Below are 20,805 nucleotides of genomic sequence, written 5' to 3'. Positions count from 1 at the left end.
TTTAATTAGGTAGAGTTTCTCTTTAAATGTTTGGTTTTATGAGTACGCCATGCAAAAAGTTTAAGTATCCTGTGACTATGGCTGGTTAAATTAAATTGTGACAGCTACAGTTGCTGTGCCAATATTCCTGTAACTTAAATTTTGGATAAAACAACACTTCTGTGTGAGTTCGAAACATTGAAGGAAATCTGTTAAAAACGTCAAATGCATTCATCTGCTTTAATTTCCAATTTATTGATAAAAGTGGCATCAAGGAGTAATTAGATTTTCTTAAGGTTTTAATACCCTTAACAAAAGTTTACTAAAAAACTATATATTCTGAAAATATAAAATTTATTTTCAGTACTAAAATAGCAATTGTCTACTGCGAATGGTCCAGAAAACTTTAAATTTCTTTCAGTTTATAAAATTTAGTTTTAAAGTATATATCAAATTTTTTAAATAAATTAGGTATCCTTATATCACGAAACTATTAAAGTTGTGAATCCTCATACAATATCACAATATTGTGAATTTCGTTACTCTATATTGCCAGTGAACGTCAGCATAAATTTTATATGAATGTTATGAGCTATGGTTGAGCAGCAATATCAGAGTGGTTAATGAACTGAGCTATCGTTATAAGGTACCGGATTCCATGCTGTGTGGTGGCATGAAGCCCAACCGGCTTTAGATCTATTGGTACCATTATGTGTCGGTAGTAAATGTGATTAGTTTGCAGTGACGAGTACGTTGCCATCATCACGTCGTTGATCATGAAATAAATTGCTGTTTGCCTTTAACCTGCTAAACCGATAACTAACATTAACTTTTTAAATTTAATAAACTATGCTTTATTTCCTATTTCAGATAATTATGACTGCTACACGTAAATGCATAGATTACCGCATGGGTTCAATCGGCAAATGCATGCCAGGACTTGTTGTAAAAGTATGACAATATTATGTTTTTATGATACATAATTATATTATATTTTAGCTGTCTTATTATACTTATTATATTTGTTTTAAATGCAAAATATTTGGGGTGTCCGAAATGTTCTTCTTAATTTTAGATGGATATCGGAGAGCATCACATCTAAGTTTTATTCTATAGTCATTAAAGAGTTTTTTTCTGGATTCATTGAAGATTTTGTGAAATGTTCATGAAGTTTATTCCTTTTTGTTCAATATATTCATAAAAATAGCGATACATTTCATAGCAAAAAATCACTAATGTCATTTTGTTCTATTGGCCTTTTCTGTACATCATGCAACTTTTAAAAAAATCCTCTTTATTTTAACGTATCTCAGATCTTTTGATGAAAACCTTTCAGCACTAGTTTTTATCTCGCCCTTAAGAATCAAAATGTTTTCATTTAAGACAATTCTGCAGCGACCAAAAAGGCTTCTGAAGTCACTAACTCTGATGAATAGAGTGAATGGAGTAGATCATTCCGGCAAAGCTCTGTTGACAGCATATGCTGATTTATCAAAGACGCGTGAAACAGTGCATTTTCCTGATCAAACATAACCCATTCCGATTGCTGTCTTTAATCCGTTTATTGGCAGCTATAATTTTCTGCATACCGTCTTTTAGAATATATTCGCATGTCATTTGCATTCAGTAATTCTCATATAACAAGTCTGATATATGCAATACACCGTTTTTCTCAATTGGCACGTACTTTTTGAACAATTAAATATGAAATTGTGGTTAGAGATTCTTTAAGATGTGATTCAACTAATAAAAACTTGTCACATATATAATTATTAAAAAAATCGCTACAAATATTTTCAACTAGTATTAAATTATAAATTGTTTAGTTACAGCTATTAACCATTCTCCAAAAAATTGCTTAGTTATTTTTTTCATTCAATAATTTCGTTGTTAACTTAATAATTGAAGAAAGTTTGTTAATAGCATATTAAAAATCACAAAAACTGAAAAGTTTTACTAATGTAATGTATGTCTTTCTAATATGAACACATTTATTACACAGTACACATTTCTTAAATAAAATGAAGATTCTGTGTAATGGAATTAAGCTAAAAAATACCTTTGCGAAAAACAATTGAAATAAATTGTGGGAGCTAATTAAAACGGCATTAAAAGGCTCCTGACAAAAAGTTGCTCCTCGTTTGAGAAACTAGTGTATTTTTCTTCAAGTTTTTTTCCTAAAAAAATCGTAATTTCTTCTTCAGGATAGAACTTGAGCATTTTATTTCAAAACTCAAAGAGATTTTTATATTTATTTAATATTCATATTAGGCATAAAATTTGATATCTCTTGTAAGTTGATAGTTAGTTATGTTCCACAAACAGGAAAAAAATCATTTTAATTCATTTAAGGAAAATCAAAATTCAAATTTAAAAAATCTCATTTTAAATAATAATTAATTTGTACCGAAAAGAATATATCCAAAAAATCAAGAACAAAACTGATATTTAACCACGTTTCACTAAAAATTTTAATATTTTGATGCAGTTTTTTCTTAAATACAAAAAAAGTTAATATTTCAACGGAATATAATAAAAAATAAGGTTTTTAGTTTTTCAGAAAGGTTTGCTTTTCCTTTCTTTATTTAGTATGTTTTTCATTCCTTCCTCTCAAAACAGATTTTTTTTTCCTTTCTGGGAAAAATTTTGTATATTCTTTGATGTTGAAGTATGCTTGCAAATTCTCATATTAAATGAGAAATATATAAAAAAAAATATATAAAAGTGCATGAAAGTTTTTAAAAAAAATATGTAAAAATGTATGAAGCTTTTAACTGTACCACGAAAGGCAAGAAGTTTATATTTTTTATGGAACTGTATGCATTAAATATGCTTTTATCTGTTTCACCCTGGGAGAAAACAATTTTCCTTTAAAAAAAATTTAAATAGTTGCAAAGTTTTAGTTAAAAGATATTTCATAGACGTATATTTACATTTCACTGTCATGAAAAAAAATTACTTTATTTTTACATTTTTTGTAAATTTTTATTAATTATTTTTAAAAGTAATAAATTTAATAGTTGCGAATTTGAGGTAAAAAAATTTGACAATTGAGCCAAAAAATAACACTTTTCGAAGTAACAAGATTATATTTTGAGTTTAGTCTAAAAATAAATCAATGAAAGATTACAAAAAATGAGCATAATTAATTATCTATTTCTCTATGTTGTTCCAGTTTCAAAATATTCTTTCAAACGTAAATATTTCTTTTCTACCTTTTCCTAGAAATATGACTGACTTACAAACATCAATAATTTTAATTCAACATCTTTTCCGTCTGAGGAAATCAAATTTTAAAAAAAAAACATGAAAATTCGTTAACTTGAAAGCTTTTAAAATTCTTAATTAAAATTAAAATTCACTGCAGAATCGAAGTTTCTGAGTTTTCTATACTCATCTACATCTTAATTAATTTAAAACATGAGTTGAGTTTTAAAAAATAGAGGTTTTCCATTTCAGCGCCATTGAAATATTTCTTAGAAATGTCTGTTTACCAAAATTATTACTTCGTTTTTCAAAAGGATTCTAAAATTACATTTTATGTATGTTTTTCAGTTATCATACATTTCTCTGAAATGAGATTTCTGAGATGAAAAGATTTTCGTAGTTGATACTTTCTTCGAAAAAAATAATAATATTTGGACGAAACGAAACAACGGAGGCTGTATGAAGTATCTTTTTATATAAAAAAAGGAAATAGCCTCAGAGTTTTTTCGTAATTTTCCTTCCTATTTTACATCAGGTTTCAAAGAAATTCCTTTAATCGAAATCCAATGTAAATAGAATTCTTAAGAAGTTAGTTAACCACGGTTTATTTTATTCGTATTACTGTTTTTAAAAATATCTAATATTAAACGTGTTTTTACTTTTTTTTTTGAAAAATTAATACCACATTCTAAAAAGTTTCACCGCTCGATTAAGGTTTATGACTGATAAATAATAATTCAGTCACTCACAGAAAAAATATGCCCGTAAAGGTAACATAATACAGTAAAAATACATGTTTGCCTCTAAACTTTTTCTAATTAGAAAATACGATTTGCTTGGAACCACGCAGCGAGAAGAAATATTGTAGTGCTGCATTGTAGAAAATTTAGAGAATTGTATGTTCGTTTTCCCTAGTCACCAATTCAAAGAGATTAAGAAATATGTGTTTTGGTGTCGAACTTAAGTGTCCTTAGAGTAATGATGTAATCACCGTGGTAAAGAATATGGTTTCCTGAAATGAGTTAGGAATCTTTATGTAACATCCATATACGGTCTATATTATGCAATATCCATATTATGTAATATCGACGGTCAACTCTACTAATTTTGCTGATGTTCGTTAGAATGCCGGGTACTGAGCTTCTTTCTCAAAGAAGTGTTAGATGTATAAACTAACGATCAACCGTTGTGAGATATAATTGCAGGTAAATTTTTTATCGGGTATCCAGTTAAAATACTTTTCTGAAGTTCATCAATATGGTTGAAGAAATGATTTTAAATTTTTACATCAGATAGCGATGACAGCATAGAAAGAAAATCAGCTATAAGTTGATTCAAATATCCATGGATCGATATGTTTGGGATTTTCTAGAACAAACACTAGTAAATGCAACTTTCACTCAGCAATATAATTGATGAAATATTTTTTTTAAATATTATTCGATGAATGAGTTTTAATCTACTTCATTTTTTTTCAGTTTTTAATTAATCTATTAATCTTTTGTGGCCTACTATGAGTCGACAATACCAATACAAACGTTCAGATACCAAAAATTATAATTTTTATTTGTCAATGTGCTCGAAGAAATTTTTTTTAGATATACTTTTTTTCAAGTTTAACTTTTTAAAATTGTTACTTTATGAAATATAATGAAATTTTACTACAAAATGCATATTTCTTCAGATAGTGGATGAAAAAGAAAATGAAGTTGGTCCAAAAGTCATCGGGGAAATCGTATTGGAAAGAAAAAGTACGCCTGCAATATTTAAAAGATATAAAGTGAGTTGGTGCGGTTACAATTAAAATTCTTTTTTTAGACATCAAGAAAATTTTTTAATCAGCTTTTGAATTTTTTTATTCTTCTAACAGCAAACGGAATGTGTGTTTGAGAATACGGACGTAGGATTTATTTCCGACTTTCAAACTTCTCTCGTGAAAAGTGTTCTTTTAAAACAAATGATAATAAACGAATCAAATCAAATGAATTTGTAATATGACTTTTTATATTTGCCTAAATCACATTTTTAGAAGGTTCTCGCGGGTTCTATAAATTTATAATAGTTATATTAAATTTAAAAGCATTTCATGGTTTAGTGCTCTGAATACGAAAAAATGCCTGAAAAGTTACATATTTAATATACCCAGCCATATCGACCCCGATGTCCGGGACGCATGTAAACTCTTTTTACACATATAGTATCCCCAAGAGATTTTGAGTGCGCTGATTGGCTTTCTTGGCAATGCCATCTGTGACGTATGGTTACTTCATTCTGCCATGCTTGTTATTTTCAGCATAGAGTGATTTTTATACTCCAGCTTTTGTGTACAAACTTGAAATGTCAGTTTTTTCAACAGAGAAATTGCCTTCTGCATTTAAAAGTAAAGTAAAAAATATTTCCTCAAATACCATTACCCTTAGAAGCAATGCTCTAAATTTAGACGATTGCAACAAGTGGGTAATGGAATTTGGGGAACTTACCAATATGAAATGAAATTCTAGAACTTCCAAATCTCATGGACAAAGATTTGTTTGTAGGTAAATAACTAGTTTAGTTATTTTAAGAAAAATTTTGTATTTAATTTTTATGGGAAATGCTTTTTTCGGTAAATTTATGATTATTACATACATGAATTCTTATGAAGCTAATATGCCTCTAATTTATTGAATAACATTGAAATCGAATTTAATTGCCTTGCTTAATTCTTATATAGCTCGTTCACCAGGAGTTGGCACTTGGCTCCGCCTTCATCACGTGGTATACGACGATACCATTTCGCTATTTTTGGGAGAAGGTTATGAGCAATCCTGAACAATAATGCTATTTGGCGATCGTTTGGCAAAAATATTTATTTCGCAAACCTTATGCGAATTTTTTTAACAATAAATATTTCATAAATTTGATGATATTTTGCATCATTTTTTATGATATTTCTTTCTTTTGAGTAAATAGTTTGTCCTTTATGAGACATTTCGCTGGGAGAACAGCAGTTTTTAACTTTAAACTATATTTAATTAGCAAGTGTAACAAAAGGTATAATAACAGATGATAAAGCAAAGTAAGTGACTGAAAAAGAATTCACTTTTTGTGTTTGGCGTAAATTAAGGGTTGTCTCAATTTCAACAACGGAGATGTTTCTCTTCTAACTCCCGCGCTGAAATGAACTCTGCGTCCCAGGAGGCGGAGCCAAGTCTCAACTTCTGGTGAACGAACTATACTCACTATAAAATGAAAACAGAATAGTTTTCACTTGATATTTATTTAATTAAATTAATGCTCATCGAATTAAATTAATATTTTATTTATTTCTTGTGGATTACTAAAATTAAATTATAAAATTTTTAATTTAATATTTATTAGTGGCGTCATCTATTATTATAAATTAAAACTAAGAGATCTGCATTATACCTACCTATTCATAACTTATTTTTAATGTTTTTCTTTTTTATTTGTGAAATGTTTTATAATACCGAAAAACTATTAATTGACATCTAAGAAATCAAGCAATTGTCTTTTAAGATGCTTATTTTATTAATTTTTGATTGCATAATTCCCATCAAGAAAAAAATTTATGATAATGAATTGTCCATTAAATTAACACCACGAGTATTAAAAGAATAAATTTTCAAAAAATTCCCTCTTTTAATTCTAGAACATTTCTATTGGATTGTAAATATTTTTTTATTATTTAATTGCAGGAAATTATTTGTTTGTCACCACAGTGCGTTTATAAAAGTGCCGCAAGAGAAATGTAAAAGTTTTTGAAAAATTCTACAATTTCTTTGCTGAATTATAATTACATTTTTTTAACATTTTAGAACATTTTCCTCTAAGATATGATAAAATCTTTTTCAAATAATCAACCATAATTTTAAAAATTTATTTATTTACATTTTAAAATCTCATATAATAAATTCAAACTTAACTGAGTGGTTCTGCAATCATACTTAATAAATTTAAGTAAGAGATTTTAATTTCTAAGTGTATAAGGATCTTCACAATGCTATTCAACTTGAATATTAATCAATTCTTATATATATATTACATAAAAGCTGGCTAATAAAACTTTAATTTGTGTTTAATAATTATTATTATACTAATTTGATGTTTTACCAAAACATGATTGTATACCTTGCATTTACCTAAAATTTATAACAAAATATTAGCATAATAATTAAAGCAAATTGGATTTAAATAAATGTGTTATTATTAAAATACAATTAATAACGCTGTTTAATTTTTTGAACGAAACTTTAACATTTGTCATAAAATTAATACGAGAAATATACTGGAACTGTTATTTACGATTGATTTACAATTTGGGAACAAACTACGGAGAAATGTTATTGGGGAAGAGCTACAGAAAGCCAATCAGCGCTCTCAAAATATCTTGGGGATACTATGTGTGTAAAGAGAGTTTACATGCGTCCGGGACTTCACCTGGCGGACACCATCTGGACTGGGCGGACATCACCTAGAATAAAGAAAGCCTTCACATAGTTTACCGTAACGAAAAATGCGATCTTTTAGTAGTCCGCATGTTGAGACATCTGTCTTATTTTCCCCCTATTCACACTTAAGTAGTCCAAAGATTGTGAAAACTTTCCTTGTTCCATCCATATGAGATGGTTAGATATTTTAAATTTATTATAAATTTTATGAAACTTTATCAGTTAGTTGTACTCTATACCCTGATAAAAGTTTTTAAGAATATTCTTTTTTCTTCAAAAAATTGTCTTAAAGCAGTTACACGCTATTCCATTAAAATGGTGATACTCAAAGCAAACTAGAAGTTCGAATCTTCATCAATAATGTAATCAAATTAGTGATTGAAAATATAACAATATTTATTTGGTTCGTTGATCTTATTCCTTCTGAATACCTACTTACAGCAACTTTAACTTTTACTGCGATTTTTGATAAACCTAATTAACCAGTTTTAGGCTACACCATTTGAGTCTTACATAAATTTTCAAATTTACTACATATTTTATGAGTTACATGCAACACCATGATAAAAATCTTACAGCATATTTTAAATTTCTTTCGCTAGAACTTTAAGAAAATTTTTATACCAATTATGTACTATAACACGTAAAGAATAATATTTAATAATTTTCATGTCAAACTCAAGTCATGAATTTTAAGAAGAATTGTAATCAAATTAATGTTGGAAAATAAATACACGACTCGTTTAGCTTATTTATAATTCGAGTCAATCGCTGTTGCGTGTAATCTTACAACTTTTAAAAATACGTTTTAAGTCAAATTGAAGTCAAACTTAATTATGGTGAAGAAACGGAAGAATATTACAATTTTTACAGATAAATAAAATAAATTAAAGGATTACAGAATTTAAAAATAACATTAACAATATGAAAGCGTCTAAAGAAAACGGATCAACTTTGCTGTCTGCGAATTGTTAATTAAAGTTAGTAAAAAGAGTTACCTATCATCAAAATTGTGTGACTTTGTAACAAACTACGTATATTTTTTTCATTAAATTATGCTTACTTTAGAATAACCCAGAAGCAACCAAAGCAAACCTTTCTGAAAAATACTTGCATACAGGTGATTTCGGCTTCTATGATGAAGATGATTTCTTCTGGTTCGTTGGACGAAATGATGACCTTATAAACTCAGCCGGGTGAGAAATATTTGTTCTTGCTTACCAAATGTGATGATAGACATTTTAAGCCCTTAAAATAAAAATTAAAAATTGGGTTCTTTCTTTAAAAAAAGTATGTTAGTTCCGATAGAGGTATTCAGAAATGATTTGAAATGATTTTACAGGCAAATATTTTGTACGGCCCATTTGTATAGTAAAATTTTCATTCAAAACGCATAATTGAATTTAAAAACACATGAATTTTCAAAATTATATCAGCCATTTTAAAATTTTTCTTACTTTGCTTATAAGATCTATAATATAAAATAAAATTATGTCTGCCTGAATTACGTTCTAAGTTAATCTAGCCAATCTAGGTAATCTAGTTACATTAATGTAGTTAATAGGTTGCAGACCAGGTTTAAAAGTTAGAAAAAAGATATATGTAATTAATTTTTGAAAATTATCCTTTAAACCAGATTATAACCCAATTCCAGATGATGATAAAATTATGGTTGTTAAACCATATTAGGTGAAAAAAGTCAATAAAAATTTATCTTACTACTAACATTTTGAATACCATATTTTTGAGGTTATTTAACTGTAATGAATGAATATGATGATAAATTAATAAATAAATTAATTGTTTTTTAACCATTTTTAACAGTGTAATATTAAGAAATAGCATGAACACATTAAAATAATTCGCATTTTTATATATTAAATTCACAAAAAAATATAACTTTAAATGAAGTTGAGTGGGAAATAAATACTTTATATAGCTAGTTTTCAAATTAATTTAAATTTGTTTAGAAATATTAGTAAAAAAACTAGCGAAACAAGCATTTAAAAAGTTCGTGACAGATGGTTTTTATTAATTTTGCATGCGCTTTAAAAATTAAATGACAACGAATTTTCATTAATTTTTTAACATGTCTCAAAATAAATTTGAGAAAACTCCATTTTCAAATATTTCATTCTTTCATTTCAAAAAGTGAGTAAAGTACTAAAAAATAAGACTTTAATCTTTAATGATTTATTTTTAATCTATTTTGAAAAGAGTCGTCCGAATACGAAGTTATTATAATTTCTGTATTGTGCTTGACATAATTTAATGATATATTTTTTCATCAATAAAACCAACAATTTTTGAGCTAACAATGTTTGAAACTAACAATTGAAAAATTATTTATTCAAAAAATTAAACTCAAAATATTTTAAATTTTGTTTTACGGAAATTTAAAATAATTGAGTTTTAGATAATATAAAAGCTCCATGTAAAATTTTTCAATTAAATCCGAATTATTTGAAAATTTAACAGAATTAAATGAGCCATGAAACTAATACAGACAGCCGACAATACCATGTTTGTATTTATAATTCTGAAAACAAAGAGAGTCCAAGAAACCTACTCATTAACTTTACTTAGTACTTAAAAAATAATGAATTTAATTATCTTTCAAATGAGAAAAAAATTTATTTATAATTATATATAATTTCATATTATTTCATATAATTTCTCATATATAATATTTATTTATAATTTCATTTTTTTTCCTTCATATTAAGCTCGATATAATGCTGAAACTTAAAAGACTCTTTCTTCGCAATCAGTTTTTTTTATTTATTTAATTTAAAAATAATATATCCCGAAAACTACTAAACATAACTGTATTTAATCTGAAATGCATACTAACATTTTAATTATTTTTCAAGAAATTCGCAAATCACGTTCATATTGTATTCCATGATTTTCTTAAAAGAATAATGAAAAAAATATAAAATTTAAATTTCACAGTTTTTTCTTAACAATTATAGCAAAAAAGGCTGAAATAATTAAATTAAAGTAATATTTTATTCAAAAGAAACCAAAAAGTTTTATCATATTTTCAGCATAATATTTTCAATTTTATTAAGAGTTAGAAACATCAGTTTCTTGCCATTTTAGAATTTTTAAAATAATTTTTTTAATTAAATAAGAAAACGCTGCCAGAAAAACGCGAATATTAAATAAGTGGATGTCGGGTCGCTACTGAAACAGATGTAATGAACCTTTCGTAACAGGTGTAATGAAAAAATAAATGCCACCGTTCAGCACGAATAAGTAGAAGTAACGAAAAGAAAACGTAAAAATAAGTAAAACAAAAATATAGGCAAAATTACAATAAAAATATTAATTCGTTTCATAAAGCTGCAATGGCTCAAAATATAGAGCATCACCTCCCGATGAGGAAAAACAGGTTCAAATCCCTGCGGTGGCTGGTTGATACGAATTCTGCTCCCAGCTCGCACCTACCACCGTGCTGACGTAAAATATCCTCAATGGTAGACGGACCATAGGTTAAAATCCCTTGCAATCGAGCTAACCTTGGGAGGTTTCAGAGGTTTTCTTTCCATGTAACACATATAAAGGTTAGTGCCATCAAAAAGTTCTCCACCAAAGCTATTGTCCCAATGCTTGATCCAGGAGTTCACTTGTCCTCGGGACTGGGCTCAAAATTGCAAGGCAAAGAAATTGAACATTGATAGTGGCAAACTCAGAATTGAGTCGACTGTACAAAGCCGGTTATGAAATAAAATAAAACTTTTTCGTGATATTTAATAGGTTTCAGTTCTTCGAAATGGAGCAGTGGTGTACTTCCTGCTCATATTTGTCATAAAATGGAATCAGCAGGTTTGATAACAACTAACAATAACGTGTCTGATGGTAATGCATTTCTCTTGACAGTTAGTCAATAATATGAACTTAAAAAATTCTAATAATTTTTTTCAGTTATCGCATCGGTCCCACTGAAGTTGAAAATGCATTGATGGATCATCCAGCTGTTGCAGAAGTCGCTGTAACAAGTAGCCCGGATAATCAGAGAGGAGAGGTCAGTATATTTCTCTCATTTAAACATGTTTATAGATTTAACAGTCATAAACTAAGCGACTAAAAAAGAAATTACTAATTATTTTTAAATCATTTTGCTTAACATTACGTTCCATTTCAGTATGTTTAGGGAAAAGGATGATTATGCGGATTTTCATGATACCTATATCTCAAGTTTGCAATACAAGAATAAAGAAAATTAATCAAATTAATCCTCTCAGATGTTTAAACACTAGAAACTGAATCAAATTATCTTACCGTATCACCGCCGTATCACCAAAATATCTTTCCGTATCAGTAATCACCGCCCTTTAGAGGCATTTTTTAAATCCCTGTCGAAAATGAAGTCATAAAAGTACGCACATCAGACTTCGCAAATTAATATTTGAGCAAAGGAATAATAAAAACGAAATCAAAATCTGACGAATGACTACTGAGAAGGGAGGAAATTTAAGCATCGAAAAACAATCTCATAATAATTTTTCTCTTTCCCTCAGTTTACTTCAATATTAAACGATTTTAATGTTTTTATTCTTTTAAACGATTTGACAGGTTTTAATAATGTTATTTTTACCTCGGGCAAAATATCAATTTGAACCCTCTGGCAAGTATATTTTACTAACTTAATTTTAGAAAAGGATTCTAATATACATTACCAACAGAGATTAAGAAACATCCATTATATAAAGTGTCAACTTTTCGAAATCAGATATCTTTTTTGAAAACTTTGGAAACAAACTTACTGTTTGAATTATCCAATGACGACCTTTATGTTTTTACGTTAACATACATTTTATAAATTATTTTATTCACAAAATACTAACTTTTAATCAAGACAAACAACGAGGGTGATTTGCGAAATTTAAAAATTATCCTAGTTTGTTTGTTTTTTTTGATCGACATTAATAATAATTTGTCAGATTATAAAAACTATTTTCATTTCTTTTCTCTCATAGGAACTATAACTAACACTAATATTTTCCTGATTTTATGTTCGCAAAAATTCCTGAAAAATATATTGTGATTATGTAGCACGCTCTACATTCTATAGATCTGATAAACTAAAGATGTCAAGATAGGAAAGTCGTAGGATAAATATACTTATGAGCAAAGTACTCAAACTATGACGTGTAGCGCAGAAAATAATTTAAAATACTATAATCCGAAATCAAAATCAAATATCTGTGTTCTGCTACTATTCATTTTGCCTTTTTTCATGAGTGAAATCTTCCTTTCCATCTTAAATTTGCCTGCCACTCGGTTAAATTATAACGCTACAGTTAATTTAAAACTTATTTAAATAGCATGAAACAAAGAACATTCGTATCGCTTTCTGTAGATACGAGAAATACATAATAATTTTTAGATTCAGAAGAGATCATTGAATTCCTTTTTTTTATCACGTCTTTCCAGAAAGAAGCGAATTACTTTATAGTTTTTTTGAAAATAAGAACAAAAAGAATCTACAAATAGTAATATCATCAAATATATTTTCAAAAATCTTGTTTCAAAGCAGTAAGAATAAATTTATTATCTGTCACAGATAGGCGCATTTATTTTCATCTTGATTGATTTAGAGGTACATGAAATTGGCATTACTCTTAGCATATGAGGTGAATATTTATTTATCTCAAATATTTCGATGAGGATGTATTGTGTGTATTAGATGAAATTTTAGATAAGAATTAAGATAAATTCTTTTAAAAACTGGCCAATTTAATAAAGATAAAGAAAATAATAAGTTTACTTTGATTGAGTTTAAAAAGTATGCACATGATTTGAAAGTTTTCCCGTGAAACAAAAACGAAAAATTATAAATATAGAAAAATTCCGGATCGAATTACAAGTATACAATACCGGCAGTTTTGGGTGCATCATCCGTAAAATCAATTTGACCATAAAATATATAAAATTTATTACCATAAAATATTGTACCATAATTTTTACAGTAATATTTATTTAGTTAGTGTAATTCAATAATTTTACGGTATATCATATATTTTTTTCCGTAACATGATCCGGTAAAAATGGATATTATGGCAAAAAGTAGCTGCACTTATGGTACCGGTAATCTTACCAATCATTTGATACGAAATTTCATAATGTCTAGCATAAAATTAAAATGTATAATTCCATCCCAGTTTTTAAGGGAATTTAAAAAAGAATACAAATGGATTTTTTTCCAAGCTGATTTCTATGGTATATATAATGAGCGATTTCTTCAAATTTTAGATATTCTTTTCTTTTTTTAATTTGTAGGTTTAAACAAACTTTACCTTCAAATGAATACAAAAAATCTTGGCAAATTTTATCGAACCAACATTTTATACACGTTTAAAAAGTCGTTTTGCGTTCGATGCTTTTTTTTACTGCAATACCGAAAAAATCCTGCTGATGGTGAGTAACAACATAAAATATTTGTCAAATGTTACCTTGGATCAAGAGTTTAGTAATTACTTGTTGTTAAGAACTATTATAGTGACTATACACTGAAAATTTCTAATTTATTTTATTTTGTTTTATTTATTTATATATTTTTTAACTATTTATTAAATCAAAAAAAAAAAAAAAATGATTGTGATGCCTGGTGACGTCACATTCGACAATAAAGAATAGAAGATGGCGGAAAAGAATAGAAGATGGAACTCTGGGAGTTCTGCAAAAGACATTTGCTTGTTTTTTGGGGGGGGGGGTTTCGTTTCTTTTTAATTATTATTTTTTAAGGCTTTCTTACAAATGTTAAAATATTTTTTCTGTGTTGCAAACAAGCTGATTATTGGCAGTAAGTTTAGTGGTTTCTTAGAAAGCGTCGGGGGGGGGGGGTGAAGAAAAGAATATAGAATATATCAGTGATCCTACGTGATGTAGAAAAGAAAAAAAGCCAAAGTCGTTAGTATTCATTTTGTTTACCATATATACTTTTAGTCTTGGATTTGGCTTTCTTTTAATCAAAATTTACAGCAGTAATTGTCAAATAATATTTGGGTATTTCGTAACAATATTTATTCATCACCAGTTGAGAAGAAAATACTCATCACCAGTTTATAAAACACATTATCACAACTTTAAGCTATATCAAACATCAAAACCATTCACCACGAGAGTCTATTTTTTTTTAATATAAATGTTATAACTTTTGTGCCGCAAAATTTAATATTATTTACTTTTAAATTAATTTCAATGTCAGTCGTAACATTCAAAATAATGTTTTGATGGTTACTTGTATGGAGTAAAAAGTAACTTTAAATATAACTCGCTTAAATTATAGGATTTCAATTTTTGTTTAATACAATTTAACCGAACTAAACATTTTTGTCTGTTGGCAATCTTAAAAACTCAGTATTGATATCAAATTTAAGTTTTAATTCGTATCAAAAACAAACAACTCCAAAGTGAGTTGAAATACTAGCCAAGTCCAAAGTGTAACAAAATTAATTAATTCCCTTTCTTTACGTGCCCTTGCTACTTTATATTGTTTTTTGTTGTTGTTGTGCTTTGCATTAATGCTTCTTAAAGTAAAAGTTTTGGGTTCTTACGTCATTTTGGCTAAGTGTTACAGAAAATAAATTTTCCAGAAAATTTTATGTTTTGGTGATAGCCAGTTTTGCAATTGAACTAAATAATTGTCTTCTCTTTACAGATGATGTGAAGCAAGCAAATATTTAGTAAAATTATCTTTAAGAAACTATCCCAAGATTCAGGAGATTTTTTTACCGCTAATCTATTACGGTAGCATTTAAAATACATTTTTAGAATCCTTGTGGAAAAAGAAATTAAAAAACTAAGCACATTCGAGATTACAAATTATTATTTCAGCTGACAATGAATATCATTGATAAAGGTTATGCTATAATACTCTATTGATAAAAGTGGTATTAAAAGCATCTTAGTCTAAATGAAGATAGGGAATCATTTGTGCTACGTATGAATGCAGATAAACAACGTGAATAAAACGCAAGCAGTAACACAAAAATTAAAACACTATAGTTTCGATTTTATAAACCAGAACCTTCATAGGTGTCAAAACACAAAATGACAGAAGAAAACCAAAGACTAACAAGTTGTAATAAGGAAAAAAGTTGTTTAAGTGATAAATTAAGCTTGTTTTTATGTGTGTCTTGTATTTTCTTCTATCATTTTGAATCTCGACTGCTAAAATTGTCGCAAACGTTGTAAGTTTTAAGAAAAAGGAAATTAACAGTACGATTTTTTTATTTCTTTTGGGATTAAAAGGAATTAATTACTTAAGTTATTTGACTACAGAAGAATTATTTTTTTTAGCTGTTTTTAATAACTCTCTCTGTAATATTCTTTTTTACTCTTCAATGATGGAAAAATAATTTTCACTCCTATTTCCTTTATATTTGTTCTAGATTGTAAAAGCTTTTATCCGTCTCAACAATGATACACAACCTAGTGAAAGCCTAATTAAGAAACTGCAAGATCACTGCAAGCGTTCAACTGCACCTTACAAATATCCCAGAAAGGTAACACTAAGACTTTTCCTGTACAATATCAACAACAATAATGATAATAATAATTCTTGTTATTAAAGATGTACCTGCTACTTGATCTACCCGGGAAGCAAATTATCAATTCTAATTACAAAGTGTCGGATATCCGGTCGATATTGCCGGGTAAAATTCATCTACTACTCGGCACAACCATATTAACAATCTGAGTAAACAGTAATGTATTTATTAAAGCAATATTTTTATTTGAAATTAATATAACTTATCATTTTCTAAATTATTTAAGTTAGAACCGTGGTGGCTCAGGGGATAGAGCACTTGCCTCCCGATAAGTTGATCCTGGCTCGAATCCCAGCTGCGCTGGTCGATACGAATTCCTCACCCGACTGACACAGACCACTGTGCTAATGCAAAATATCCTCAGTGGTAGACGGACCACAGGTTGGAGTCCCGTGGTAGGTTTTTGTGGTTTTTCTCTCCATATAAAGCAAATACGGGTTAGTTCCACGAAGAAGTCCTTAACGTAGGTAAATTTCATCCAACACTTAATCCTGAAGTTTCCTTGTCTTCTGTATTGGGTTCAGAACTACAAGGCTACGCAGTTGAACATTGGTTGTCGTAAACTCAAAATCGGATCGCTGTTCAACGACGGTTATAAATGCATAAATCATTCAAGCTAAACCTACTGGTTTAGACATCATAAATTTTTCTACGGTGCAAAATTTTAATACTGATTAATAATTGAATTGAGATGAAAAAGTTATATGACTCATTGAAAGCAAAATAAGTTGTATATCTATTCGGAAAAAAATGCTGTTAAAAATTACCATACTGTATAGTAATATTAATTCTAAAAAAGAAAAAAGAAACATAATCCTGGTTTATAAAATTAAATTACAAGATATTTAAATCATTTGGAATCTTTCCATTCCTTTAGTAACGGTTTGTTGGAAATAATGGTTTTTAAAATTATTGTTATTACCACACATTTTATACATATTGTAAAAAATACAAAACTAAAAAGTAAATTTAACCAAATGAATGGTTTTTATGCTATACTCTATATTATCACGATAAAGTTAATCAATTTTGCGATATTTTATCTCATGTTATAAAGTCATATTTTATTGTTAATTTTAAAGAAATCATTAGATAGCACTTTGTTAAAAATTACCAAGCATTTGAGTGTTCCCATATAGGTGATCACCGTAAATTTTACCATATTCTGCAGTGTCGACTATGCATTTTTTCTCAGTGCAATATTTTTACTATAACTTTTGCTCGCGAAAAAATCAGATCCTAAAATTGCATTGATTTCATTATATTTTTAATTTAACTTATTAAAAAGAATAAAGCAACAAAGTTTCTCTGTCACTGACACATAAAGTTGTTTTTATAAAGCACAGAAGTTCATGCTTTTAAGGGGTTAGTTTAAAAGAAACCTGAATGGATCGCTCACAAAAAAGTTTTCTTCAAAAACAGACTCTTCACACAATATTTCCCATATTCCCCACTCCATTTTTTGTTTTTCATTATCTAAAACTACTTTTATCAATATTTCTCAATACAATCAGATTACTTCCCAAAAATAGAAACTTTTTTTCACAAATTGACAACAATAGGATCCTGACTGGAAAAAGAACCGATATAACGCTCCTTTTAGATTCTCAAAAATATGAGTGGATTTTTCACAATTTCAAAAACAAAAACTTCTGCAAAAAAAAATCTAGGAAGGAGGTTCCAAACTATTTTAACCCAGTCCTTATTTTCATTATTGCTAAAAACTTATTCACCCATTCAATACTTAAAACATATACGCGCCAAATTTATTCAGATGCATCATTATTATATGTAAACACATCGAAATAATTAATAAAAATTGCTATAAAAAAAAATATTCTAACAAAAAATTTTATTAACTTAAATGTTTTTTAATCGATGAAGATGGAGGAACATAGTAAAGTAGTTTTACTATGTGTTTTAATACAATAAACAAAATAAGAATACAATTATTCAACTCGAATGACTATACAAGAATGAAAGGAATAAACATTAAAACTTGTACGAGTACCTTCTAAATAAAATTTTCAGAAAGATATTGAACAAATCCCTAATTCAAAATTCATATTTTAGTTTTATAATAAAAAATATTTTACCTTCTCAGAAAGAAAATAACTTAATACTACCATCTTTGTACAATCAGGAGTTTTGTTACAACTACCCTTTTTAGTTTTAAATAAGACTTTTTGAATGTTTTTGAGTATTAAATAAATTACATTAGACTTTCCAATGTCTGTACTTGATTTTTATGTTGAAATCTTAAATCCGCCTTAAGACATTCTGCCATTTCAAATTATGATTTTACTATTTTTACATCTTTCTATAGATAGAATTTTTGGAAGAATTTCCGAGAACAGCCAGCGGAAAAATAAAAAGATCTGAACTCAGACAAAAAGAGTGGAAGAATTTTTAGAAATTATTTCAACCTTTCAAATGTTTTAACATGAACTGACAAATGGTACTGTGTTCTGATAAGTATGGTTTTGAAATTTTAAGATAAAGAAGCATTAATTGAAATATGTATTTTATATTATTATTATTATTGTGTACAAATGTTGTAAACAAATTGGTTTTACTCAAACATTTTATATTCATTATGACAAAAAGTAGATCTAAATAAATAAAGTAGAAGGTTTATGTGTATGTGTGTGTGTGTGTATGCACCGATAACAAATCCAAACCGAATTCGCTTTAAATACATTCAAAGAAATGGCGGTCTTAACTGCCTAATTTATATCGGTTCGCGCACTGCATCCCAGAAAATGAGTTTTCCATAAAATTTGAAACATTTTTATAACAAAGCGATTTGCTAGCTTGCACCTCTAATTAATCCAAAATTAGTTTTATCGCACGTTCTTATAAATTATTTATCTCTGGTTTCATATGTTAAATTATCATTAGTTAAATCAACTCTACTAAATTCACAATTCAGAGCAATCATATCACCGAATTCGTATTTTAAAAGATTTATGAAAGATTATGTTCATTTTATTGATTCCTGTGGTTTTAAAGAATGTCTCTATCAACTTAAATGATGGAAGCTCAACAAGAAATAAGGAAATAGAATCGAAATTATCTATTGAGTCATGGAACTTGTATGGTAAATTCTGAATTTACCAAAAATTTTGAACGATATTTTAGGCATAGTTAATCTTTCTTTTAGTGCTTTGAACTTCTTACTCAGATTATGGTATATCTAATATTATGAAGCCGTGCTGGAATATACAAAAAATAATGAAAAAAATAAAGGTTATACACCGAAGAGCCATTACATTATGAGCACCCTCCATCTATAGCAATGGGCTCGCCCAGGTTTTCATGGTTTCTCACCCAGGAACAATGTTTTCATGTGGCACATTAGGACCCATATACCTCATGGAACAATCTCTGACATCTGTAAGCTACTTGAACATATACTGGTGTGCAAAACTTAAGCAACAAGTAGTTTTTCGGCCACAGCTCCCCAACAAAGTACAAGATAGCCATGAAATTGCAGTATAATATGCACGTAATTCAGTAGAAAGATTATTTGCATGCAAATTTTAGAAATAAAACGTCGTAGGTGATGTAAGTGTACGTAAACCTTGTGGGTCGGCGCGCGCAGGTCAAAGCTGTGATAAAAGGATGAAGAGCACCGTAGTTAAAGACATTCGCTGCAAGTGCAAGTGATTTGTTTTGTGAAACATGTCTTCAAGGAATCATTTAGACGACTTTACTCGAGGAAGAATGATTGGGAAGCTTGAGGAGGAGCGTAGTGTGACCAGTGTCGCAGAAGAGTTCGGGATCAACAAAAGTGTTGTTTCTCGTGCTTGGAATGCCTTTAAAACTACTGGTACAGCTGTTCGGAAGGTTGGTGGTGGCCGTCCAAGGAAAACAACACCAAGAGATGACCGTTACATTGTTCTCCAGGCGAAAAGAAACCGTTTTCAGTCAGCGAGCGCCATATCTCAGCAACAGCAGGACGACAAGTAGCAAGATTTACAGTTTCCAGACGCCTCCACAAAGGTGGCTTATTTGCTAGACGTCCTGAACGCTGCATACCTTTAAAAGTTAGCCATCGGCGGCACCGTTTAGAGTGGTGCAGAGAACACGAAACCTGGACACCTCATCAATGGAATCGCGTCCTCTTCGTAGATGAGAGTCGTTTTAGTGCTACAAGCGATTCTCAACGTGAGTTGATCTGGAGAGAGGTTGGAGCTCGATTTCATCCCAATAACATCGCGGAAAGAGATCGTTACGGTGATCCTGGAGTTGTCGTCTGGGGTGGCATTATGTTGAACGGGCAGACTGAGCTCCGACCGAGGTTCTGTAACTGGAGACCGCTACTGCAATGAGGTAATCCTACCCCATGTGCGTCTGTTCCGAGGGGCCATTGGACCACACTTCATTATTATGGATGACAATGCCCGGCCACACCGTACTGCTAATGTTCAAGAGCTACTGAAGAGCGAAGATATCACACGAATGGATTGGCCAGCTTACTCTCCAAATCTAAATCCCATAGAGCATGTGTAGGATGCATTAGGGAGACGTCTTGCGACACGACAGTATCCTCCTAGTAACACCCATCAGCTGAAAGATGCGTTAAAGGTGGAATGGAGACGTTT

The 20,805-nt window shown here is 29.0% G+C and overlaps 1 protein-coding gene across 1 annotated transcript in view; it reads left to right on the top strand.

Moving 5' to 3' along the window:
- Positions 1 to 18,841, top strand: part of LOC107446563 (acyl-coenzyme A synthetase ACSM3, mitochondrial) — a 56,125-nt gene extending 37,284 nt beyond the window's left edge. Inside the window, exons 11-16 of the mRNA XM_087168030.1 lie at positions 850 to 930; positions 4,871 to 4,966; positions 8,706 to 8,833; positions 11,568 to 11,667; positions 16,040 to 16,153; positions 18,525 to 18,841. Coding sequence (XP_087024156.1) covers positions 850 to 930; positions 4,871 to 4,966; positions 8,706 to 8,833; positions 11,568 to 11,667; positions 16,040 to 16,153; positions 18,525 to 18,611 — 606 coding nt within the window. The 3' untranslated portion in view covers positions 18,612 to 18,841. The remainder of the gene's footprint in view (positions 1 to 849; positions 931 to 4,870; positions 4,967 to 8,705; positions 8,834 to 11,567; positions 11,668 to 16,039; positions 16,154 to 18,524) is intronic.
- Positions 18,842 to 20,805: the final 1,964 nt, after the last annotated feature.

This window comes from Parasteatoda tepidariorum, chromosome 7 (assembly GCF_982258835.1).
Source record: "Parasteatoda tepidariorum strain Cologne lab strain chromosome 7, Ptep-v5.0, whole genome shotgun sequence".
Classification (NCBI taxonomy): Eukaryota; Metazoa; Arthropoda; class Arachnida; order Araneae; family Theridiidae; genus Parasteatoda; species Parasteatoda tepidariorum.
The sequence above is the reverse complement of the archived record's forward strand: the minus strand, read 5'-3'. Positions and strand labels throughout refer to the sequence as shown.